General features: G+C 47.6%; 2 protein-coding genes across 13 annotated transcripts in view; both read left to right on the top strand.

Annotated features, from left to right (window-relative positions):
• PICALM (phosphatidylinositol binding clathrin assembly protein) overlaps positions 1–26,635 on the top strand; it is a 380,825-nt gene that overhangs the window by 62,946 nt on the left and 291,244 nt on the right. The gene's annotated exons all lie outside the window — the stretch shown is intronic.
• Positions 1–26,635, top strand: part of ME3 (malic enzyme 3) — a 165,360-nt gene that overhangs the window by 31,206 nt on the left and 107,519 nt on the right. For all 3 annotated transcript variants that reach the window (XM_083170267.1, XM_083170266.1, XM_083170268.1), the window contains exon 3: positions 26,009–26,142. In XM_083170267.1, coding sequence (XP_083026393.1) covers positions 26,009–26,142 — 134 coding nt within the window. The remainder of the gene's footprint in view (positions 1–26,008; positions 26,143–26,635) is intronic.

Consider the following 26,635-nt stretch of genomic DNA (forward strand, 5'->3'; position numbering starts at 1 on the left):
AGTTGTATCAAAATTGGTGAAACCCCTGGGGGTTTGAAATGTACACTATACCCCTAGATGAATTCCCTGAGGGGTGTAGTTTGCAAAATGGGGTCACTTGTGGGGGGGTTCCACTGTATTGGTGCTTGGGGGGTCTTGCTAATGCGACATAGCACCCACCAACATTCCACCACCAAAAATCACTCCTTCCCTTCTGAGTCCTGCCATGCACCCAACTGGTATTTTTTGGTCACATATGAGGCATTGCCATACTCGGGAGAAATTGGGGCACAGATTTTGGGGTGCTTTGTCTCCTTCATTCCTTGTGAAAATGAAAAATTTTGAGCCAGAACTGCATTTTTGTGTAAAAAATGTAATTTTGCATTTGCACAGCCCAGTTGTATCAAAATTGGTGAAACCCCTGGGGGTTTGAAATGTACACTATACCCCTAGATGAATTCCCTGAGGGGTGTAGTTTGCAAAATGGGGTCACTTGTGGGGTGGTTCCACTGTATTGGTGCTTTGGGGGTCTTGCTAATGCGACATAGCACCCACCAACATTCCACCAGAATTTGTGCTGCAAAATCCAAATATCACTCCTTCCCTTCTGAGTCCTGCCACTTTTTGGTCACACATGAGGCATTGCCGTACTCGGGAGAAATTGGGGCACAGATTTTGGGGTGCTTTTTCTCCTTCATACCTTCTGAAAATGAAAAATTTTGAGCCAGAACTGCATTTTTGTGTAAAAAAATGTAATTTTTCATTTTCACTGCCCAGTTGTATCAAAATTGGTGAAACCCCTGGGGGTTTGAAATGTACACTATACCCCTAGATGAATTCCCTGAGGGGTGTAGTTTGCAAAATGGGGTCACTTGTGGGGGGGTTCCACTGTATTGGTGCTTTGGGGGTCTTGGTAATGCGACATAGCACCCACCAAAATTCCACCAGAATCTGAGCTGCAAAATCCAAAAATCACTCCTTCCCTTCTGAGTCCTGCCATGCACCCAAATGGTATTTTTTGGTCACATGTGAGGCATTGCCGTACTCGGGAGAAATTGGGGCACAGATTTTGGGGTGCTTTGTCTCCTTCATTCCTTGTGAAAATGAAAAATTTTGAGCCAGAACTGCATTTTTGTGTAAAAAATGTAATTTTGCATTTGCACAGCCCAGTTGTATCAAAATTGGTGAAACCCCTGGGGGTTTGAAATGTACACTATACCCCTAGATGAATTCCCTGAGGGGTGTAGTTTGCAAAATGGGGTCACTTGTGGGGGGGTTCCACTGTATTGGTGCTTGGGGGGTCTTGCTAATGCGACATAGCACCCACCAAAATTCCACCAGAATCTGAGCTGCAAAATCCAAAAATCACTCCTTCCCTTCTGAGTCCTGCCATGCACCCAAATGGTATTTTTTGGTCACATGTGAGGCATTGCCGTACTCGGGAGAAATTGGGGCACAGATTTTGGGGTGCTTTTTCTCCTTCATACCTTCTGAAAATGAAAAATTTTGAGCCAGAACTGCATTTTTGTGTAAAAAATGTAATTTTGCATTTGCACAGCCCAGTTGTATCAAAATTGGTGAAACCCCTGGGGGTTTGAAATGTACACTATACCCCTAGATGAATTCCCTGAGGGGTGTAGTTTGCAAAATGGGGTCACTTGTGGGGGGGTTCCACTGTATTGGTGCTTGGGGGGTCTTGCTAATGCGACATAGCACCCACCAAAATTCCACCAGAATCTGAGCTGCAAAATCCAAAAATCACTCCTTCCCTTCTGAGTCCTGCCATGCACCCAAATGGTATTTTTTGGTCACATGTGAGGCATTGCCGTACTCGGGAGAAATTGGGGCACAGATTTTGGGGTGCTTTTTCTCCTTCATACCTTCTGAAAATGAAAAATTTTGAGCCAGAACTGCATTTTTGTGTAAAAAAAATGTAATTTTTCATTTTCACTGCCCAGTTGTATCAAAATTGGTGAAACCCCTGGGGGTTTGAAATGTACACTATACCCCTAGATGAATTCCCTGAGGGGTGTAGTTTGCAAAATGGGGTCACTTGTGGGGGGGTTCCACTGTATTGGTGCTTTGGGGGTCTTGCTAATGCGACATAGCACCCACCAACATTCCACCACCAAAAATCACTCCTTCCCTTCTGAGTCCTGCCATGCACCCAACTGGTATTTTTTGGTCACATATGAGGCATTGCCATACTCGGGAGAAATTGGGGCACAGATTTTGGGGTGCTTTGTCTCCTTCATTCCTTGTGAAAATGAAAAATTTTGAGCCAGAACTGCATTTTTGTGTAAAAAATGTAATTTTGCATTTGCACAGCCCAGTTGTATCAAAATTGGTGAAACCCCTGGGGGTTTGAAATGTACACTATACCCCTAGATGAATTCCCTGAGGGGTGTAGTTTGCAAAATGGGGTCACTTGTGGGGGGGTTCCTAAATTTTAGCATCTTATGGTGCCTAGAAACCTACATGGTGCCTAAGAAATAATCTCATAAAAAGGAGGCTCCAAAATCAAGTAGGTGCTCCTTCTATTATGAAGCCTGTGGTTTGGTCAACGTGCACACTAGGGCCACATATAGGATATTTATGAAAACAAAAGAATTGGGGGAATCAATTTTTAGTCACATTTCTCTAGTAAAATGTACTGTGTTCCTTAGAAAAATGTATTAAAATTGCAAATCTGCAAAAAAAATGAAATTTTGAAATTTCACCTACACTTTGTTTTAATTCCTGTGAAACACCTAAAGGGTTAACAAACTTCCAAAATGCTGTTTTGAATACTGTGAGGGGTGCAGTTTTTGAAATGGTATCATTTATGGGGGTGTCTCACATACAAGTCCCTCAAAGTCACATCAGAACTGAACTGGTCCCTAAAAAAAACAGTGTTTGAAATTTTCTTGAAAATTTGAGAATTTGCTATTCATATTGTAAGCCTCCTAGTGTCCAAAAAAATTAAAAGGAAGTTGAAATAATGATGGAAACATAAAGTAGACATATGGTCTATGTTAGTTATTAACTATTTTGAGTGGTATGATTATTTGTCTCACAAGCAGAAAATTTAACATTTTGCAAATTGCTAAATTTTCCATTTTTTTACGACATTTTGGTATTTTTCACAAAAAAACACAGACTGTATCGACCCAAATTTACCACTAATTTGAAGTACAATGTGTCACGAAAAAACAATCTCAAAATCACTGGGATAAGTAAAAGCAAAAAAAAGTTATCCCCACTTAAGTGATACATGTCAGATTTGAAAAAAAGGGCTCTGTCAGGAACGCAAAAACTGGCTCTGTCAGGAAGGGGTTAAGGTCCATACACACTGGGAGATTTTTGCCTAGCGTGTATGCACAGCAATGATGGAGAAAATCGCCGGTCTGAAAAGCGCTCGGTGCATACACACTGAGCGGTTTTTGCCCTTCCAAGTGATTTTCCTGAAGGGTGGATGGTTTTCCATAGCAGGACGCTATGGAAAGTCGTCCTCCCCGTCGCTCATCTGCTGGTGATACCATTAGATGAACGGCGGAGGAGGAGGATGATGCTGGAGCGCGCATTAGCGCTCCTTTGCCGGGCCTTACACTCTGGGCGGCTGTTGAGCTGAAAGCAGCTTACAGGGCAAAACTGAGCTGCTTTTAGCTCGACATCGCCCAGTGTGTACGGCCCTTTTACTTTTGTTAATTGAATATGAAAAGTTTCTATATGGGATGCAGTTGAAATCCTGGCGGTCAAAATCCCGGCACTTTGTCCCTCTATGGGCCTTCTTTCGTATGGGCTTAATGGGCACTTGCCCAGGGGCCCCAGGTGTATAAGGGCCCTATGCTGATAGCTGAGGATCCCCTTTTTCCAAGGATACCAGAATTTAGAAAATCGGCACTGGAGATATCCAACTTCAAAACAGCAGTCCACATCCAACCTGTAAAATGCAATTCCCAGTCATATTTCTCAGGTTCTCTCTGACTTACAGTTTTTCTGAGAGTGTATTCCAAAAGCTGGGACTCTCCCCTTTCTGTCGCCACTAGCGGCTTGTCTCTATCATGCCCAGAACCAGAGATATCAGCCTTCCAGCAGTTGGTCCCTGCTCCAGCTCCAAACGTCTGGTGTACAGTTTTATATGTTTGTCAATGGATTGCTCTGGCACCTGGGGTGAAATGTAATAGGATGAGAGATTCAGAAAGTGAGAGATTTGGTAAGAAATCTCCAGTTTTTTTAAAGTGGCAATCATTGACACAGCAAAATCACACTGGTTTTGCTGTGTAAATGATTGCCACTTTAAAAAAACTGGAGATTTCTTACCAAATCTCTCACTTTCTGAATCTCTCATCCTATTACATTTCACCCCTGATCTCTGGTCCCCAAGTTCCCAGCACCTCCTGAAAGTTGGCACTCTAGGGTTTTATAGTATTGAAGGCTAAGAAATCTATTTCCAGATAATGGCGATATCTGCAGTCAAACAAGCTGCCCTTCCACCGGAAAATGACGAATATTAAGCCCACTCCATTATCCAGCCCTCCCCTGCGTATAAAACACCCCCTACCTCCCTGGAAGTCATTTACAAGGGACCCTTCATTCAGCTCAGTGCCCCCTTCCACACGTTAGTGTTCTCCCTCCCACCACCTGTGCAGTAAAGGAGTAATTAGCAGAAGTTACTGCTACAGGTCCTACAAGTTGAGTGGAAGATAGAGCACCCCCTGCCACCCGTGGGACATCAAAGCTGCTGCTGATGGCACCCCCCACCCCTAGGAGTGGAGAATGGGTAAGGGCCCCAGTGCATTTCTTTGCCCAGGGGCCCACACTGCTTTTAAGATGGCCCTGAGCCCGCAAGGGTGGGCAATCCACGTCCCTCCCTTGTTGGGATTTCGGCGGTCAGGATTCCGGCGTCGGGATTTTGACCACCGGGATTCCGACCGCCGGTATTTCGTACCAATCCCTTCTATATCCCTATCCCCCTGACAAACAGGATATCTGGATGTGCTAGAATTGGAACAGAACACTATAGGGCTGTTGGAGCAATACAGTTGTTGCCCCTATCAGGTACAGTACCTATTATTATTGCACGCCCAAAAACTCTGGATTTTTCGACCAAGGAATGTGCCGTTTGGGCAGCCACTTTTAGCTAATTCTTGCTCACCAGCTCTGTAGGCTACGAACATAAATGTTGGCAAAGGCAGCATGCGCAATTGAATAGCTGTAGTCAGCTGTCCTCTAGCGTCGAGTACCCAAGCAACAATTGAATCGCCTTCATAGTGCCCAATCCCAATCTAAGACTCTCTCGCTCATGGAGTAAACATGGCCGGTCTGGGCCTATGCTTTCTCACTGTTAAGGGATGAACTGGAAATATCTATCATTAACCACCAGGGCCACCAAGATACGTTTTGGGCCTGGGCATTATAAGGGTCGTGACCAAAAACAGGGAGGTGGCCTCACCCACTCCGACAAAAATGTACTGTGAAGACAGTGCAAATTGATTCCCACCATGGCCCTAACTGTGCGGAGTTTGTATATTCTCCCTGTGCTTACGTGGGTTTCCTCCGGGTACTCCGGTTTCCTCCCACAATCCAAAAATATACTGGTAGGGTAATTGGCTCCCAACAAATTAACCCTAGAATGTCTGTGTGCGCGTGTACATGTGGTAGGGAATATAGATTGTAAGCTCCACTGGGGCAGGGACTAATGTGACTGTTCAAATATTCTCTGTACAGCGCTGCGGAATATGTGTGCACTATATAAAAAAAAACTGATAATTTATAATAAGTATTAAGGGAACTTAAACTGCCTATCACCTATGGTGTACCTTCCCCTGTAATAGCCAGAAGCTTTGTCCCTTATATGTGCTTTACTTCCTATGGTCTTCTCGTTGTTCACCCCTAAGAGGCCTCTGCATGACCCTTCTCCTGAAAATCCGCTGATCATAGACAATTTTTTCCAAACATCTAAGAAATGTTTTAGTTGGTCACGTGACCCTAGTCTTTTGCGCTGTTGGGGTCCCTGAAAATATTAGGCCATCCAAAGAAGAACCAAATTTGGAGCAGGCTGCAGCAGATTGGGTTTATCGCTGGTCCCAACAAACCAGGGCCAGATTTAAGATGGGTACACCCTATTTGATCGCTGGCTGGTTAGGTTAAACTTTCCCAATCAGCTGAGCGGTGCGTATCCAGCCGTAAACCTTCTGTGACCTTCTGTGAGGTGGGGCCAAAAGCAGATTTCTCTATGGGGATCGGAAGTTGGGCCATGCATCACATAAGTTGTGGCCTCCTTGTCCCAACCGTTGTCTCTTTAATGAGGGATCGCTGATTTGCATGGTCTAAGATCCCATCAGCACATCTACTTTTGGATATTTGAGCTTGATGAATAAGATCCATAGTAAAAACCAAAAGACTTTGTTATGTGGCATTAGGTACAATTGTGCCTTCGTTCATCCATGCCGCTTCTGTTTGAAAGCTACTAGGACACCATCACCTTGAGAAGAACAAGACAAATAAGGTAGAGGGTGAAAATAATGGAAAGAGATGATGGGGGGAAGGGGTTGTTATGGGCACAAGGAAAAAAAGTGGTGTTGGGAGCAAATCATAGAATAAGGTTAAAGCATAGGTGGCCAAACCGGTCCTCGAGATGTACCGACGATTCATTTTTTTCCAAATCACCTATCTGGTGCACAGATGTAGTCATTACTAACTGTCACATTTCCCAGATCACCTAGCTGGTGCACAGCTGTAGTCATTACTACCTGTCACATTTTCAAACCTGCTGCATTCATTCCTACTATAGATCCACAGATGGCCTGACACACATGAACTGGTGGTAGATCTTGAGGACAGATTTGGATTTGAGGATAGATAGAAGACCATTAATTGGTTGAGATGAAAGGATGGAAGACAGGTAGCAATTCCCCCAGGGATTTCTACAGTATATTTAGGAAGTGGCAATGGTTGAAATTGTTTGATATTTCCAAGGGTATTCTTTCCTTGCGGGGCTGTGGGCTGCGAACCCCAGTTGGGAATTTTCACAGCCCCGCGTCTCGTTAATTTGAAAACCATTTGAAATGTATAACTTGGCAGTTGGTCGGTCATCGCTGTCCTATGTCTTTTATGTTCTGTTATGTTCAAAGCTTTTTGTTAAAATCAAAAAAAAGAAATTGCTACTCCAAACCATCTGTTATTATAGGCTTAGGCCTGGACCTGTGGGCAATTCACAGAACATCTCTCCAGCAGAGATGGTGAAAGCGGAGACGTTAAATAAGACATTGGTCGTGATAGAAAGCGCGGGTTACTGAAATGTATAGAAAGCCGCGCATTTCTCCCGCTTTGTGCCCGTAACAGAAACGCCTGTTGGGAGACGCATAAAAGAATCTTTTCATTATTGCAGTTGCCAATTTTGATTTTAATTCTCATACCTTCTACAAGCCAATTCCAGGGCCTCTCTTGCTAGTTAACGGGAAATAGGCTCCATTCTTACGGAAGATAATGTCCGTCTCTAAGGAGAGATGGAGCTGTGTCTAAACTAATATTAAAAGCCACAGAGGACTATAATGGGTATTATTACGTGTATCTGGCACACTGAGACGAGTCTTCTAATGGATATTGAATGGTTTAATAATCACAGTCCTTGAATACCAGACTGCAACAAACCGCACTTTATCTTCAATAGAATTCCCATCTTAGTAAGTTTACCCCTACGTGTGGTGCAGATTCTCCGCATGGAAGTTCATAATTGTTGTATTATGTAGTATGACGCACGTGTGCTTAGTGAATAAACCATCATGATCGCTAACACTCAACCAGCCCTAGCCTAGTGTTTCCTCGACCCAGTCCTCGTGGCTAACTCAGAATCCAGGTACTCAGGATATCCAAGTACGGGCACAGTTGGCTTCATTATTACCTATGTCAGTTTCATTTACGTGCCTGTGCTCGAGCAGGGATATCCTTCATGTCTGGCTTAAAGGGGACCGGCTTTGGGAAACATTGCCCTAGCGTTCATTCTAGCACCCTGCATCTTTCAAAACCATGTGCAGTTCCTCTTCCCGGAACGGTGTTTCATTCTCTTCCGTTGTGCTTCTAGCACAGTATGGTCTGCAATTCAGCACTGATATGCAGACCGGACATGTGCTAATTCTTCCTATTAAGAACATTTCTCTCTCTTGAACCTCGATTTACAGATGGAGCAGATCCCGCCAGATCTGCTCCTGGCCATAGAACCACCAATCCGCCGGAAGGCGCTCGCGCACTCCGGTATGCCGGAGCTCTCCGCCACCGTTCCCCCGTCTTTTGCACTCGTGTCAATTTTCAATGCAACACCTAGTAGGCGGCCTGTCTCCAGTGGGCGTCTCAACCCATATTGTTTTTTTTTTCAAATGGAAAAACCTCATGTCCAATTTAATCCCCCCCCCCCAAGGACCAGCTATCCAGGTTCTGTATTATTTCTCTACTGCATCCCTGAAAATGTTGCTATAATGTGAAGTACATGTATTTTTCCATTTCCTCCAGTGGGTTTTTTAACGTTTTAGTTTGTCAGAATAACATGGGGATTGGAGTGCTATAGGGCCGCAATGTCACATAATTACTTATACAGTAGTTCCCTTAGTAATGCATGGAATTATAGTAATTGTCTGCTTATGATTTGGGCCCCGTTGAGAAGAGATTGGCTTTAGTGAACCCTTGCAGTGATACCATTACTGTGTAATAATAACGCATGGCACTTAGCTATTTCTCAGCATAATGAAGAATCAATAAGTACTACCTGCCATGTCCTTTATATGCGCTCAGTGGGCGGGCGGAAGTTGGAAATGATCGTAGGATGTTTTTATAAAATATATAAACTATATAACTAAACTAGGAATGCACCAACTCCATACGAAGTTTTAGCACACAGACATCCGAGACCTTCTGTACTTTGTTGATTATGTAACGCCGCACTACCGCCTACATCACATATTTCTACTACTACGGAGCCTCTTAAGGAAAGTGGTGGTGATGCGGAGTAAAGATATGGCTACGTGGAGAAGCCCCCGGGACTATTGGGAGAGCCACCAGTGACACACCAGCTTTAAGATCAAATATCTTTCATGGATGGACTAGTTAAAAGTCCATCAAAATGGCGGCTTCTGCATTGTACTTTCACTTTGAGCTGTGACAGTTTTTAGCCCGCAAACTCTCCACCCCCCATCCCCCAGTCCCTATCTGCTCCTACCTACAATCTCTGTCTTCATACTTCCCTCTCTCTCCATATTCAGCAAGTTTGAGACAGATCAGTGTCCCTGCAAAAAAAATTTAGCATCCAAAGAAGTAACTTGGTCCATCGAGCGGCCTCTAGTGTTCAGTGGTGGTACTTCAGGTCATAGAGGTGAGGAGTATTTAGCCTTTTATATATGAAGATTTCACGGACTTGCAACTCCTAAAAACTAGTATATTACAGAAAATAAAATACATTTGATTGACCAAACTGAAAGGACTCGGTGAAGCCAAAAACAAAACTGTTAGAGGTGTAATGGGTACCTCCTTGTATTGGTTCATCAGCAACCTCTATAGGTGGCACCAACTGGTCAAGGCTGAAGGTCTGGAGTGTGGAGTCCTACAACCCACGTAATCATAGATCACTACCAACTCTATAGTATAAAATGGCTACTCAATACCAACCAAACAAATGCAATGCTATGGGTATTTAGTTGGTATTGAGTAGCCATTTTATACTACAGGTTGAGTATCCCATATCCGTATATACAAAAACCAAAATATTCCCCAAAAACTTGGTTTTGTAGAATATTTTGGTGTTTTTTTGTCCCCATTCCTCCTCCCCCTGACCCTTTTTTCATACTTACCACGTCCCCTGGCGCGGCGGGTTCAGGATCCCCTTCAGCGCCATCTCCGGTCCCAGAGATGGGACAGCTGAAGAGGATCCTGAGGGAGGTTTCACACGCTCCGGCTAACGCCGGGCGGCGAAACTTCACATGGCCAAGAAGCCATGCCGTGCACAGAAGTTTACAACGGTCGGGATGGCCACAGCCGACAGCCGGCCTTTTCTAGTGGTGACATCCGGCTGCAACCGGGCGGCCGGGCCATGGCCAACCCGTGTGAATGGACACAATTATGTCCATTTTTAACCACTGTGTACGGCACGGCTTTTGTCCTTGCGGGGTTTAGCTACCCGGCATCAGCCGGAGCGTGTGAAACAGCCCTTAAGGCCGTCGGGCGACACTGTGGACGCCGGAGGACCATCGGAACACCACCAGGGGACCAGGTAAGTATGTTAACAAAAAATGTTCCAAAAATCAGAAAAATCCCTTATCCGAAATGGTCGTGGTCCCGAGGATTTCGGATAAGGGATACTCAACCTGTATAGAGTTGGTAGTGAACTTTGATTACGTGAGGTTTCCATGTTCATTAATTACTAATGCCTTTTGGGGTATCTGCCGTAGGATTTGTCAGGCCATCACTGGGTCATGTTTTCACTGAACCCTTTCGGCCATTTTAATTACCCATCAGGCTGTTCAGCAGATGCCCGTAGCTCTTGGGCAGTGGACCTCTTTTCTCTGCCATGCCAACAGTGCTCCGGGACTTGAACCTCGTTGTCCACATCAGCGACTCAGTGATTCTGTCTGCTTATCCGTATACACAGGATCATTTAGTGCCATTTCGCCTATCCTGACCCTCCCGCTCAGAGGATGGAGCTGCTGAAAGAACATTCCATTCCTGCCTATGGCCGCCCGGCTCTCCAGTCATGCTGGGTAAAGCTTTCGGCTAGTTCTTACACATGATTGCTAGCATCAATTTTTTTTTCTTTGTGTCAAGTACCGAACCTCTTGAGCGTATCGTTGAGTGGGATAACCAATAGATATGTTGCATTGTCCTCTGAGTGCCTTTGTTATAGAGCTAATCCAGAGCTGCAAATGTTTGGAAAAGCACTTGCTGCTAAATATTGCGTATAATTGCTAGGGAAATATTCAAATCTCTAACTGGAAAAGAACAGTGTTGATGGCTCTTGACTCGTGCTCATAAAGATGGGATCAGATGGTGGTCAAGTGTTTGACGTTATGTTCATAAAAACAACAATAATATACAAGGTGTGAGAATTTTAAAAGCTAATTAAATAGGTGAAGGAGAAAACAGGGGGGTAATTTCGTACCAAACTCACAGAATTTAACATGAGATCCCGTGTATAAAGGTATATTTTAAGGGTGCACCTCCAGTGTAGTTTGAAAAGTGTGAAAACGGCTGCGTACCGTACTCACAACAATATAGGTTTCTTGATTTACAGACTTCCGGTTTATATTCCACATCCGTGGTTTAGGGATTTCCTTACCAAATTTTCATGAGGCGTAACTCAGTGGGGCGTTTCTTTAATTCAGATTGTGATTAGTGCTGCAACAATCATTAGTTTAAACATTTGGGGGCCTATGTACTAAGCCTTGGGGAGAGATGAAGCGGATAACGTACCAGCCAATCCGCTCCTAGCTGCCAAGTTACGGGCTGTGTTTGAAAAAGTTGATTGGTTGATACTTTGGCCCTTATTCAGATCTGATCGCAGTATACATTTGTTCTCAAAATGGGCAAAACCATGTGCACTGCAGGTGGGGCAGATGTAACATGTGCAGAGAGAGTAAAATTTGGGTGGGGGGTGTTGAAACTGAAATCTAAATTGCAGTGTAAAAATAGTGCAGCCAGTATTTACCCTGCACAGAAACAAAATAACTCACACAAATCTAACTCTCTCTATACATGTTACATCTGCCCCACCTGCAGTGCACATGGTTTTGCCCATTTTGAGAACACATTTGTACTGTGATCAGATCTGAAGAAGAGCCTTTATCTCAGGGTTGCCTACATTCTGGCTGACCCCCTCCGGAAGAACGCAGCCAGTTCAGTGAGGCAGGTGGGGTGGGGCCGCTGATGGGGTGGGGCTACAAAGACGCGATTCACTCCCGAGTTGGGGACGTGCGTTGGAGACTGGCCACATTCCGGGAGGCTTGCGCCCCTTTCCAGGAGGCTTGGCCCCCTTTCCGGGGTACCAGGAGGGGGGCCCGATTTCCAGGACCCTCCCGGCCATTCCGGGAGGGCAGGCATCTCCACTTTATCTCTCACTACTGTGTCTCTTCACGGGGCTTAGTAAAAAGAGCCCTTAATACCATTATGTTTAGTCAATTTAAACTTTTAATTGATCCTTTGATTGAATGTTTAAAATATATTTGTAATGATCACAAATAAATAAATCTTAGTTTCTAGTGCCGTAATTTAATATTAAGCACAAATATGTATGTATATTGTATGTATGCTTGTTAAATCTAAATATTAATTGATTCACGTTCTTCTAATGTTGATCTGAGTATTAGGTTGACAAAAAAAATGGTGATGTTACCAAATGTTGGCTTGTCCATAGTGTAGACATTAAAAGGGCAATAACCAGGTTTAGGTACAATAGTGTCCTCTGGTGGCCAAAGATGGTGCGATCACAGACCTTCCTCATAGGAATATTAGGCATGTTTTGGGTTATTTAACCTATTGGCAAACTAAACGCCATTGGTTGATTCGCACAGATGGTGTCCTGCCAGTGGATGTGAAGTGATCCTAAAGCCCCCATACATTAGGCCGAATTGTCCTAAGGATAAGTCTGCCCCGATTACCCCAGAGGGGGGGGGGGGCAGAATTGAAAAATCCTATCCAAAAAACTGAACAGCCGCTGATTGGCTGAGAGAGCTCTCTCAGCCAATCAGCAGCCACCCAGTCTTTTGAGTCAAATTTTTCAATTCTGCCCACCACCCACCGCACTGTACTGGATGCGATACACTGAGGCTTTGCACCCGTGATGTGCCGCTAATGGCTGCGTATAAGATTTATCTTATGTGCAGCCCGTCCGACCTCCAACTCCGATGCACACGGGACCGCGCATTGGATCTGATCAGATGTCAGACACTTGCGATTTGGACCAATTTCACCCGATTTCTCGGCCCGATCCGCTGGAATGGGGCCCAAATTGCATAGTGTATGGGGGCCTTAAGATGTTCCCATATTTTTGATACGCCTTCCCTTGGTCCCATCTGATTCAGCAATTATTATGGAGGAGATGTACCAAACCTTGTGATGTTAGAGGCTGTTTAAAAAAATGATAGTTAGGAGCTGAGTGGCTGATATTTTATCTCAGTCCACTCTATCTCTTTCCAAGGCATCTTATTACATAGACCCCCAAGTTAGGAATATTTAGAGAAAAGCGGGACACCTGGGAGACTGGGTCATGCGGCGCCGATACGGACACAATGCAGCGGGCAGAGACATTCCTTTAGCAGCGTTAGTAATGATCTAGGTGATTGTGTTTTATTGCCTGGCAGGGGGTCCTACTGAGTGGACTGAGGGGCAGGATAGGACACAGGGCTTTTTGGGATAGCTGTGTTTTCATAGAGCTGCTAAACTCTCGGTATAAATTCCGTTCAGTCAGCGCATCGGTCTCCAAGGATATTCCTGCCAGGAACGCCAATTTTGATTTCTGTTACTGACGTGATGTTTATTGTGGGTATTTTTCTGACAAGACGGATTGTTCTGGAGCGCAGCCAGCTTCCTGACGGAGAGCAGCGAGCCAAGACTTCTGTCCTCGCTCCGCAAAGAAACTGAGATTCTGCCGATATCTATGACTTCATGAGATCTGTATTTAACACCTTTCAGGTTTAGAGAAATCTTCAGAACTGTCTAAAATATTCAGACCCGATCACACGAGTATCGAGCAAGCGCGCATGCACACGGTCTGCAGTGCGCATGCGAGAGTCGCCCGTGCGATCGCAGCCGTTCGCAAGTTGAGTGACAGGCGCAGGCGTTTCCCAGCCGCTCAGAGGGAGGACTGATGATGTCATCAGCTGCCTCCTCCCCACAGCCAGCGCTGTGAAAAGGGGGAGTAATCCATTTAATGCTGAGTGATTGTGATTGGTTTCTCTCTGTGTGCACAGCTGCGAACGGATACACAGCCACCCACAGGGGCGGGAGGAGACCATGGCGGAGCGGCGTTTTGCTGATCGCTGGGGTCTAAAGAATCGCAGCCCAGTGTTCAGGTGGGAATCTGGCCCATTGTATCTGACGTAGTGTAGCAGAGTAGTTGATTTGCCACCTGATTCTATTGCACTTAACAAGGTGAATGATGAATGTATCATGCATACTACGCCCTAAGGCAGGCATGTCCAAACTGTGGCCCTCCAGCTGTTGTGAAACTACACATCCCAGCATGCCTTGCCATAGTTTTAGCATTTCCTAATAGAAAAACTGTGGAAAGGCATGATGGGACTTGTAGTTTCACAACAGCTGGGGGGCCATAGTTTGGACATGCCTGCACTACACCATCCATACTGCATGGTACCGAGGGCATTTGGTGTTCTTTTTTTTGGGGGGGGGTCAGTAAACTTCCGTGGTGTTGCCATGAATCCTGGAAGTGTTACATTATTTCTATGTGACGCAGTCCGGGGACTGGACAGCAGCGGCACATGCGCGGCCAGATCCTTCATGTGTATGGGCGGTCGGCGGATGCACAGACAGATGAACTTACAGTATATATTGGCAGATATATTGGGCGTCGGCTATGCTGCAGGTCCAACACATTATGGGTCTCATTCAGACCTGTTTGCTAGTCTGCGTGTATTTGCATCCTGGTAAACACCGCCTGACCGAGCCACAGATAAAGTCCTAGGGCCACAGATGAAGTCCTAGGGCCACAGATGAAGCTCCGTGTGACATAAAGAACGTAGAACATAAAGCGTTATCCTTATGACATAATTAAATGCATTGTTTTAAATATTTTACGAGATCACGGACATGATGCGGCCCTTCCGGAGGAAGGAGAGAGTACGTATGTGACACTTCATGTTTTATTATTTATTTATTTATTAACAGTTTCTTATATAGCGCAGCATATTCCGTTGCGCTTTACAATAGCAGACAGTGATACAACAAAACAGTGTATTTACAGACAGTCAAAATGTAGGAGGGCCCTGCTCGCAAGCTTACAATCTATAGGGAAATAGGCATTGATACATAAGGATAGATACTGTATTCTTTATTGCATCGTTTCCACCAGAACGCAAGGTTCTATGACTGGTTCTGGTATTTGATAAGCTTGCCTGAAGAGATGAGTCTTCAGGGAACGCTTATAGGTTTGGAGACTGGAGGAGTAACAAGGGTACTGCTGTAGCTCATAGCAACCAATCCAATAAATTGGTTGCAGTTATCCAGACTTGATCGCTGCTGTGCGGTATTGCATAGCCCTGCGATCAGACAGCCGCCGCCCAGAGCGAGGGAGAACTCGCCCTCTGCAAGTCTACGATTGGCTTGTGAAAATATCGCCGATCATCGTACAACTGCAAATCCATTCCGAAGTCACTCACCATCGAATGATATTTCCAGGGTGTGCAGCATGGGCCTGATTCAGACCTTGCGGCCGCATGCGAGCGAATGTGTATGCAAACGCACCCATTCGCATGCCAGTGCGGGGATTCGCTTGGTGGAGGGGCGTGCGTATGGCGAGGCAGCGTTTACCAAATATATGCTGCATAGCGATCAGGTAAACACCGCCTTCCCGAACGCAGCCATGCCCCTCCCCCGCGCCGAGCGGATCGCTCCGGGGGTTAGCACAATTGTGCATGGGCAAACATCCGCCGTGGTAGCGAATTCAATTGCCCACAAGCTGCAGTTTCCTGTCAATCAAACTGCGGCCAGCTTGCAAAGAAAAAAGTCGGTGATTTGTTTCAGTGCTTGCGTACTCTGCAGTCATTCCATAATCGTTCCACTGGCGGATTCGCACCACAAGTCTCAGTAACCCTATTGGTTACTAACACGGGTTTGCTCATCGCGTATTGGTTACGGCGCATCACCGCTCCTTGTGCCATGCTTAAGTCCTACAGAGCGACCTCTGGCGTAACCCCGGTTAAACTCTCCTGGTAACTTGCCGCAGAGCCAGGCCGGGATGCAGGGTTCAGGCACCTTGTGTTGTATTTCCTCAGGAAGGCAGCAGCGACTCCAGAACAGTGGAGGAAACGCGGGATATCCTGTGTTCTATAAGGGTTTCCTATTGTGCTTATTTCATATGAATCCCTGTGAAAAGTGGATTTGGGTGATCGAGCTCAATAGAACTGCTTCATATGATGTTGGTAAGCCCGCGTGATGCATCATGTGCTTAGTTTTGTATATATTTCATTTACTCTTCTTAACGTTGGAGTGCAGAGAATACGCAGCGCCCCACTCTCCTCCTTTCCCTTATGTTTTAGCTCAAATCTACGGTGTGACTCCGATACCCTGCTTTTCCTATTATATGCGCAAGAGCCCATTGCCTCTGGTCCCCTAAAGTTTGGGGGACCCCGGCATTGCTGATGTCAGACACGAGTAGTGAGGCCGGGCCCTTACTTTGCGAGCTGGGCCTTATCGCCCCAGTTTGTGGTTGAGGCCAGGGCTATGTGCGGGCCAGTACTTTCACACAATGGTGGACCTTACTTTTGTGCTGAGGGATATTGTCCTGCTGAAACAGATAATGCCCTTCCCTAAAATGGTGGCACAATGTTTGTAGCACAGGATTTTTCTCAAATAAATTTACAGGGGGCAACAGGCGTTCGGCGGGTCTCCTGGCAACCAACAAACCCAGATTTGTACATCTGTTTGACAGACCGTGAAGAAGGGGGGGGTTCCCCAGTTTCTTGAGGGAACCTAGCGGTTCACGTTTCCCAGATCACCTAGCTGGTGCTCATGTGCAGTCATTACTAACTCTCCCATTTCCCAGACCACCTAGCTGGTGCACAGGTGTAGTCATTACTTACTGTCACATTCCCCAGACCCCCTAGCTGGAGCACATGTGCAGTCATTACTAACTCTCCCATTGCCCAGACCCCCTAGCTGGTGCACAGGTGCAGTCATTACTAACTGTCACGTTACCCAGACCACCTAGCTGGTGCACAGGTGCAGTCATTACGAAATGACTCATTTCCCAGACCCCCTAGCTGGTGCACAGGTGGAGTCATTACTAACTGTCACGTTTCCCAGACCACCTAGCTGGTGCACAGGTGGAGTCATTACTAACTGTCATGTTTCCCAGACCACCTAGCTGGTGCACAGTTGGAGTCATCACTAACTGTCATGTTTCCCAGACCACCTAGCTGGTGCACAGGTGGAGTCATCACTAACTGTCACGTTTTAAAACGTGTTGTATTCATTCCTAACCGTCACAGTCTACAAACCCACAGTTGTCCCGGAAAAAACAGACTGATATGGGGTCCTTGTCCACCCTCTGTTTTGCACTACTCAAGGTGACGTGTAGCACAGTCCATATGTGCAGCTGCTGGTGATTAGTTCTTGGTCTGTCGTTGCTTCGTTGAGTAGTGCGCTTTGTGTGAACACCCCCGCCGCTTTGCGAATGGATATTTTGCATTCGCAGGGGAGCGCATGGGGGCTTATATTTGCGGCGTCCGGGTCTGAGAACAGACGTCAGCCACCCTTCCACAGGCAGGCAGCTGCCGGCCGAAGTTTGCATGGGGGGCCCAGCATTTTCCTAGGAGCACTCACCGTTTCTGTGGGTACGCCCTGGAAGAGCAGGGTGTTTCACATTTGGTGGATATGAACAGAGGGAGGTGTGAAGACAGAGTTTGGAGGTAAGAGCAGATAAGGGACTGAGGGTGGGGGGGGGGGCTGGTGGTGCATCTAGCAGGAGCCCGGGGGCTGGTGGTATATCGAGCAGGAGCACAACGTACAGCACTCCCGCAGCCAGCTTTAAATACGTCACAGCCGGCCGCAGACGGCTGACTATGGGCAGGATGGATGCCGTGGCCGCTAATTCTGTAGTAGCGCGGCTCGTGGCCAAGAGAGGGGGAAAATCGGCGGCCCAGCCGAGGGGGGGAGGCAGCCAGGTTTGGACCGGCCCACCTGGAAACGGCCCGGTTTCCCGGTGGGCCAATCCGCCCCTGCTCTGGTTATTTTACCATTTTCTCTCATTTTCATATTGTTTAGACATTTGACCTATAACTGGTGTGTTGTATATGTACAGTAACTTTCATTCTCTAACTTTTGAGTTGTTGGATTGCTAGGTAACGGACAAGTCCACCTCCGTACCGCCACCGAACCACCACCTATTCTGCCTTTTGTATCCACTTCCTGTAAATTACAGACATTTATGTAAGGCTGTCCAATAGAAGCGTGGCAGTTAGTTCTTTCATAGCCAGGCCTTTCCGGATCGGACCACCTCGCTTGCAGCGCATTCTACTTGGTCTATGGATAGTTTGTTGCGCATGGTTAAGAAATCTCCCCCCACCGACTCTCAGCTTCCTTCCATCCTGTTACTTTGTAGAACGTTGACACGGTCATCAGGGAATCTTGCTAGAAACACTTCTTGTTCTCAGTGTTTTTCGAAGGCCAAGCTGTGACCCGCCGATGAGGATAAGGCTCTGACTCAGCCGGGTTTAGAAACTTTATCTTGACCTTAAGGCACGGGGTTACCTCTTCGCCTCTCGTAGACTGAAGTGAAATAACATATGTTCCCAGAATTTCAATTATGAATATAAATGCCATTTTTATTCAGTCATTTTCTTCGGCGTAGGGATCGTGAGATAAGATCTGTATGAAGCTCCGACGTCCCCGATCTCGCCTTGCTGCCGGATCTCATTCAGTCTGTGCTCCAGTGCAGATTAGATCCAGGGAACAGTATGACTATCATTGCTGGTAATGACTTGTAACGGAGTACGTTTATCTTTCTGTAGCTGAATGAATGCTCTGTCCCTGATGTATCTGGAGCGTTACAACACGATATACAGTATACAGGATTGCCGTGAGGGGCTCTCTGGGGAGAATTTATCCATCAGAGATCTCAAATCAAATTCAGATGTACAAGTGTTAGACATAGGATACTGGGATGCAGAATGATTGGAACACAGAGGCCACCTACAGAACATGACACACCGAGAGCATTGTTCAGTGCGTTCCAGCCGCTGGTCCTAGTAGCGGACATAGATACGGGTTTTTTTTCCCACTGTTTTTTTTTACCTGAATGTCAACACAGTCGACATGGACACAGTTTAAAGTGCACCGCATCCGCTTGCTACGCTTGGCACACTATTTTATTCTCCCACCATGCCCTAGTGGATGGTAGGGCATGAAATACCGCTTGTCGGCACATGTCGGCTCAAAAAGCAGTGAAAAACCTTGTGTCGACCTTTTGACTGTCGAACTAATGACCTTCCGACCTAGAACCGTGTCAACCTAGACCCATGTCGACCTAATGACTGTCGACCATCCTGCTGTAGACCAAAAGACCGCATCCCATGCCCACAGCCCGGCAGCCGTCCCTTCCAGTGGTGACATTCGGCTGCAACCGGGCGGCCGGGCCGTGGCCGTCCCTTGTGAAATGAAACAATCATGTCCATTAGTAACTTCTGTGTACGGCCCGGCTTTTGGCCGTGCGGGGTTTGGCCGAGCGGCAGGAGCAGGAGCGTGTGAAAGGGGCCTAAGTGATATTTTAAGCAATATCGCAATTTTTGCCCCTTCTTAGAGATATGGTTTATAAGGTATGTGTTTCCTAGCATGGCGCCCGTAGGGTCCCATCGCATACCATAGCTTAAGGTATGCGATGGGACCCGACCGACCAGATTTTTAACCCGTACAATTAAAAAATCAAAATCGGTCGCATTGTATGCCATTATAATGCGACGCGACCGACTCGATTTTGCCAATGGACCCAATGTTAAATGCCCCCCAGACCCGATTTTTAATTGTATACCCACCCTAATGGTTAATTATTATGTCAAATGCCCCCCCCCCCCCCCCCCCATTGTTAATGCCACGCCATGATGAACGCCAACCCGAAGCGTGGCGAGCACAGCGAGCCCGCGAGGGGCGGCCGTACGCGTCCTCCGACCTTTTCATACCCCCACTGTCCACGTCGGCGTGGAGTTGATTTTATATAGTGTGGTGAGCGCAGCGAGCCACCGAGCCCGAAGTGTGGCGAGCGCACACGGAATACATGTAAAGTAATCTCTGCAAAGCAAAAGGACACACAAGCAGCTTCTGCTGATTAAAATATGAAACATTCTGTTTTCTGTGTGCTGCCATAGCCCTATCAGCATTCGAAATGCTACGGGGTGTTAGGTCAATAGTGTCTAGGTCGACAGTCAAAAGGTCGGCCACTATTAATCGACAGTCAAAAGGTTGACACAAGTAAAAAGTCGACATAAAAAAGTTGACTTATTTTACTTTTTTGGGGGTGTCTTTGTCGACATAGGTTGACATGGACACCGCATGCCCTCTCGTAGCGTGCCAGGCTTCCGGCAGAGTGTCTCCTTGCGCGTGGCACACTGCCCATTGCGAAGGTAAAAGCAGGAACAAGCTCTTAAACCCTTTGGGAAATTTGTCAAAAGCAAACAGGTTTCTATTAACCCTTTGCGTGCCAACGTTGCTGGAAGAGATCCACAAAATATCCGTTAAACATGCCAGCGCCGCTCACAGAGTTCTCTTTTTTTAATGCAATATTTAACTAAGCTTCTGTTTTTTGTCTGCAAGAAAAGATATTGCGGTTACTAGGATAGTCTCCTTTTAATAGTCTTAGGTTGAGAGAATATTTATGGTAGGGGGGGGGGGGGGTGTACGTTAGATACATCTTTGTTCCAAAGCAGACTGCACTGTTTTTTTCCTTTCTGTAGATGTCAGTAAAGCAATTTCAGTCCTTTTCCCCGACTGTGTCTTGTACCTGGGGTTCTTTCTACCTTTATAATGAGAAAAACTCCAAAGGATCTGATGATTGATTTACACCATTTTTCAATTCAGTTCCTAAACAGGGTGGAATGAGAGTTATTATTAATTTATTTTCTTTATAAAACGTTCCGGCTGACCAAGAGGAAATGTAAAGCCATCGGCATAGAACGATCCGGCTGAGGACCTTTGTGACCAAACTGCTCATCAAATCAAACTCTCTGCTTAGTCCGGTGACTCGGCCCAATGGTCTGAGTGTATACACCATCGCCCTAGCAGGACTTATAAAAGACTGAGTTATAATTGTAATACTTTTTCCACCTTTTTATTTATTTATTAGATATTGGGTTGTTATTGTTGTTGTTTTATTGTAGTTTCATTGTAAAACTTAAACTATAGGGGGTTATTCAGACCTGCTCGCACAGCTGCAAATTCGCAGGCTGGATGATTATAGACAGACTGCACATGCGAATGGCTCACAAAACGCCGTCCTGCGATAAAATCCAGTGTCTTTTTTCTTTTTTTTTATCGTTGGCCGTATACAAGTTGATTGACAGGAACCCGCTGTGTTGTAGGAGTGTCAAAGAAAACGCAGGCGTGGCCAGGCGTTTTCAAAGGAAGGCCTGTGACATCAGCTGTGGCCCTGATCAACCACCAGCATTGGCACGTACACACACACACACTCGCAGGTGCTAGCGGCGGCCGTGCTGCATAGCTCTCACTAGCGATGGAGACATCGTGATCGTCATCGTGATTCACTGCAGGTGGGGCAGATGTAACGTGTGCAGAGAGAGTTACATTTGGGTGCGTTATTCAGTTTCTGTGTACTGGCTGCTTTATTTTTACACTGCAATTTAGATTTCAGTTTGCACAAACCCCACCCAAATCTAACTGTCTCGGCACAGGTTACATCTGCCCCACCTGCAGTGCACGTGGTTTTGCTGTTTAGAGAGAGATTTTGCTTTTGCGAGCCAATCTGAATTAGGGCCATAGTCCAGGGTGTATCCAGCTCACCGTCTACCCAATCTATGTCGTGCCTGTCTGTCTACCGTTCTACTTTAGAATGGGAGCTCTGACGAGCAGGACCCTCTTCCCTTATGTGCTTTTTTCTTCGCTTTCTTCCCGTAGACCAGGCACGTCCAAACTACGGCCCTCCAGCTGTTGTGAAACTACAAGTCCCATCATGCCTTGCCATAGTTTTGCTATTAGGTAATGCTAAAACTATGGCAAGGCATGCTGGGATGTGTAGTTTCACAACAGCTGGAGGGCCATAGTTTGGACATGACTGCTGTAGACTATATTCTACTCCGTACTCCCCACAACGGCACCTAGCCCTCAGCTCCTTACACCCCGATGCTGATATCAGTGTCCCCTTCGCTGAAGCAGTAATATTTATATACCATAGGCCTGATTCAGGCCTGATCACACGGATGCGATTCCTGCTATTTTTTCGCTGGTCGTACGCAAGGTGATTGACAGGTATCCGGCGTTTAGAGGTGGTAACCGGACGTTTTCTGTGAGTGTCAGGGAAAATGCAGGTGTGACCAGGTGTTTGAGAGGAGGGTGTGTGATGTACTAACATATGCGATAAGTATTGTAAAGGACAGCTCTTGCCGAACGGGGGCGGCTTTTGGTGGCCTAATAGAGATGGCAGACGCAGGGGAACCAGTTGGTTCCCTTTCAGGAAGAAAGCAGAAAGAAGTCCACAGGCTTCTATAGGTCAGAGTTAGTTAAAGCTGGCATTACCCCAAAGCCCAAAAACGGGGGTTTGACCACATTTTTCTTTAGTGTTATATATTTAGCCAGATCTGTCACTCATCCCCTGTGTAGGTAATGTTCCCGCCCAGCAGGATACACAAATCCGCCCCCTCCAGAGAAAAGTGTTCTATGTGTATAACGTTCTACACATCCCACCCCCTTGACTTCACCTCCCCCCGCCCAGCCAGGGCTACAGTACACACCCACCATCCACCATTACTCCACAGCCATCATCCACCATTACTCCCGCACCCCCCCCCTCTCTGCCAGCAAACCCCCCCCCCCCAGACACCCACGACCCCCCTCCCGCGATTCGCGGCACCCCCCACGACCCCCCTCCTCCCATTCGCGGGAACCCCGCGACCCCCCCATCCCCCCATTTGCGGGACCCCCGCGACCCCTCCTCCCGTGATTCGCAGGACTCCAGCGACCCCCACCCTCCCGCGATTCGCGGGGCCCCCGTGACCCCCCCTCCAGCGATTCACGGCGCCCCCCCTGCCGTGATTTGCGGACCCAAGCCCCCTCCAGCGATTCACGGCACCACCTTGCCCCCTCCCGTGCTTCACCGCGCCCCCCCCGCAATTTGCGGACCCCCTCCCGCGATTCACGGCACCCCTCGCAACCCCTCCTGCGATTTGCGGACCCCCTCCCGCACTTCACGGAACCCCACAGCACCTCTGGCAACCCCCCGTGACACACCCCCTGCGATTCACACACCCCTCCCACGATTTACGGCACCCCCCGCACCCGCCCTTCCGCGATTCGCAGCCCCCCACGACTTCCCCCTCCCGCGATTCATGACCCCCCGCGCCCGCGATTCGCGGACCCCCGTGCCCCCTCTCCCTCTATTCACGTCACCCCGGGCACCCCGCGTGCCCCTCCCGCAATTCACGGACCCCCACAACCCCCCCTCACGCAATTCACTGACCCCCACAACCCCCCTCCCGCATTTTGCGGACCCCCTCTTTTAGCGATTCAAGGCCCCCCACTGCCAGAAATGTCCCCCCGGTCCTCCGCACCAGCGCCACAACTTTTATCAATGTCTTGCCCACATACCACTATTATACAGCCTCCTGCTCTCATACACCCCCTTACTCCCTCCCAGTGCGAGGAGATGCTCACCCACTGCCGGGAGCTGCATACTGTCCCCCACCCTCCTCCAGTTCTAGGGATGCCCATCGACCATCAATTATTTCAAATCATCGATGGTTTATGACCGATGTTGAACACTTTTGCCATCAATGTGGGAGGACCAGATGGTTTCCCTACATCAATGGCAAAGGAGAACCAATCAAGTTTCAAATTTTTTTAAGGTGCCGGGACACGGAGCATAGCTCCGCCCCCCACACCCGGAAGTCCCGCCACCGAGTTCTGATTGACCCACGGCCTATTCAGTCAGATATATTGGATGACCATCGATAGCTACAATAATCGATGGTTATCCAAGTAATATGTTACTACTATCGATGGCATGGTGCAAAATCGCCATCAATGCCAGCCATCGATGGCGTCTGCACCAATGCCCATCCCTACTCTGCAACAGCCAAAACCTTTACTACCCCTCATGCCCACACACCTCTATCACTGCCCTGCCTCCTGTTCTCCTGCCCCGTAACTTCCGCCAGTGGGCAGTGGGGACCCGCTCACCCTGTGTTGCCCACATTCCCCTATCATGCTTTACCACCCAGCCTACTGCTCTCATGCACCCTAACTCCCACCCAGTAGGAGGAGACACTGACTCAGGGCCACCGTCCTGTACTCCTGTGCTGCCACGCTGGACCCTCACCCACTGGCAGAAGCTGCACAGTGTCCCCCACCCTCCTCTTTAGTCCCCCGTATGCCCACACACCCCTATCACTACCAGCTTCCTGCTTTCCTGAACCGTAACTTCCACCACTGGGGAGTCGCTGACGCTGTGTTGCCCACATACCCCTATCATGCCTCATAGCCCAGCCTCCTGCTCTCATGCACCCTAACTCCGACCCAGTAGGAGGAGACACTGACTCAGGGCCACCGTCCTGTACTCCTGTGCTGCCACGCTGGACCCTCACCCACTGGCAGAAGCTGCACAGTGTCCCCCATCCTCCTCTTTAGTCCCCCTTATGCCCACACACCCCTATCACTACCCAGCCTCCTGTTTTCCTGTGTCGTGACCTCCGCCAGTGGGGAACCGCTGACTCAAATACACCCTACTATAATATTACACACACACATACACCTAAACAACACGCACACAGCCCCCCACACCCACAAATGTCACTGTACCTTCCACACTATCAATGTACATCTTACTCTGTAACCGCTTTTTAATTAAACAAAACAATACACACCCCCTTCCACATCATATGCTCTCTATTTAACACATTTCACCTATAACTCAAGTTGCAATACAGGCATCTTACATACAATTCTAACCATATTTCTCATATACAAATGTTCACAAATTAAGGGGGCGCAGCCCCTTACGACGGTGTGAAGAGCGCCCGTAGGGCGCGATGAATCACCTAGTAGAGAATAACTGTTGAAGACTTAAAAATCTAAAAGTAACAGGGCTGAAAGGCGATCTGCAGATTTAAGAGAGTAGTACTGTTAAACCGTAAAGACACACACACGCACATGCGCACACACACACGGTGATATTTTAATCAATATCACTCATTTTGCTCCTTTTGAGTGACATCAATTATAATATTGCTTAGTTTATATGAATAACAACGCGCTCCAGCATGTACAGATGGCAGAGGATATTGTTAACAGGAGACATGCTAAAAAAAAGCATCATGGCCGCCAAACTCTCTTCTACCCCGTCATCATTCATCGCTGCTGAAGTCGGCAAGTGTGTATGCCGGTACCCCATCTGGTCCCCGTCAACGCCAAGCCGAATCCCCTTTAGCAAACCCATCCCCCCCACCCCCTGCATGCCTACACTAGCAGGAGAGAACATTCAATGGTCGCCGAGCTTCCAATATTTTCTCCTGCCTTCGTAAATAAGTCAGTCTGAACTGACTTTTATTTACGTCGGTGTCCGCCGCAGAGGGGGTGGGCGCTGGCGTCCTGTGCCACCAGCCGCCCACACCTGGCAGGTATCAGCCCACCTGCATTCCCATGGGAACGGAAAGCGTTTTCATGGGGACGCCCATAAAATGCTGGGGGTTCCCATGGGTGAGCCCAGTTTCCGCCCCGGCCCTCTCCGTCTAGTGTGTGCGCACGTATAGGGGGCAAAGGCATATCCGGGCTGGAGCTGATGTCACACACACCCGCCCCAAAACCGCTAAGGCCCTCCCAGTGGTTTCCTAGCCACGCCCGCGTTTTCTTAACACACCCACTGAACAGCTGGTTTCTACCCCCACACGCCTACTTCCTGCCAATCATCTTGTGAATGGCGTGCGTATAGAAAAAGTAGCAGGACTTCATTGCAGCACAGTGTATCGATAACCCTGCGCCTTGTGAATTGTCAGCGCGCGATCAGGACTGAATTACCCCCCATAGCATAGGTTGGTCTGCACAGTATAGACCGCTCATCAGATATGTTGCGGTTGCTAGTCTGCATTTAACAAACGCTGTTTTTGTGTCTTTTCAGGGAATGGCATTTACCATAGAGGAGAGGCTACAACTGGGCATTCACGGCCTCCTGCCGCCATGTTTCCTTAGCCAGGATGTACAAGCGCTACGTGTCATGAGAAGTTATGAAACCAAGTCCAGCGACCTCGATAAGTGAGTGTTGTTATGTTTCCCTGTCTGTAGCCTTGTTACCGGTGATGTGCTTTACTTTACAGACCAGCATAACCGCCACCCAGCGCGCCGATGGTCATCACATATGTACTAATTTATGCGATGAGCAACGCAAAGGGCAGCTCTCCCGATATGAGCTGCCCTTCGCAATCCCCACCCGCTGCCTGGACTTCCTCGCATGCGCAGAGAAGCTGGTGGACGCGGGGCATGCTGGGAGGGAACCAAGTTCCTAGGCTTCTAGAGCTGGTGTAATCGCTGCAGCGGAGCTCCGTTGGGAGGGGCTAAGTGTATTTAAAAATGGGATAAAAACCCAGAAAACTTACCGCCCTATATTGATGGTCGCCGACTATCGAATGATTTTTTTTCCCTGCTTGCATAATTCCTTTCATTCCCCATTCTACTATTATACAGTGTGGGGGGAAATTTACTAAGATGTGAGTTAGACTTCACATGTGATCTTGCCATTGGCAACCAA

This window comes from Crinia signifera, chromosome 2, assembly GCF_055691185.1.
Source record: "Crinia signifera chromosome 2, ASM5569118v1, whole genome shotgun sequence".
Classification (NCBI taxonomy): Eukaryota; Metazoa; Chordata; class Amphibia; order Anura; family Myobatrachidae; genus Crinia; species Crinia signifera.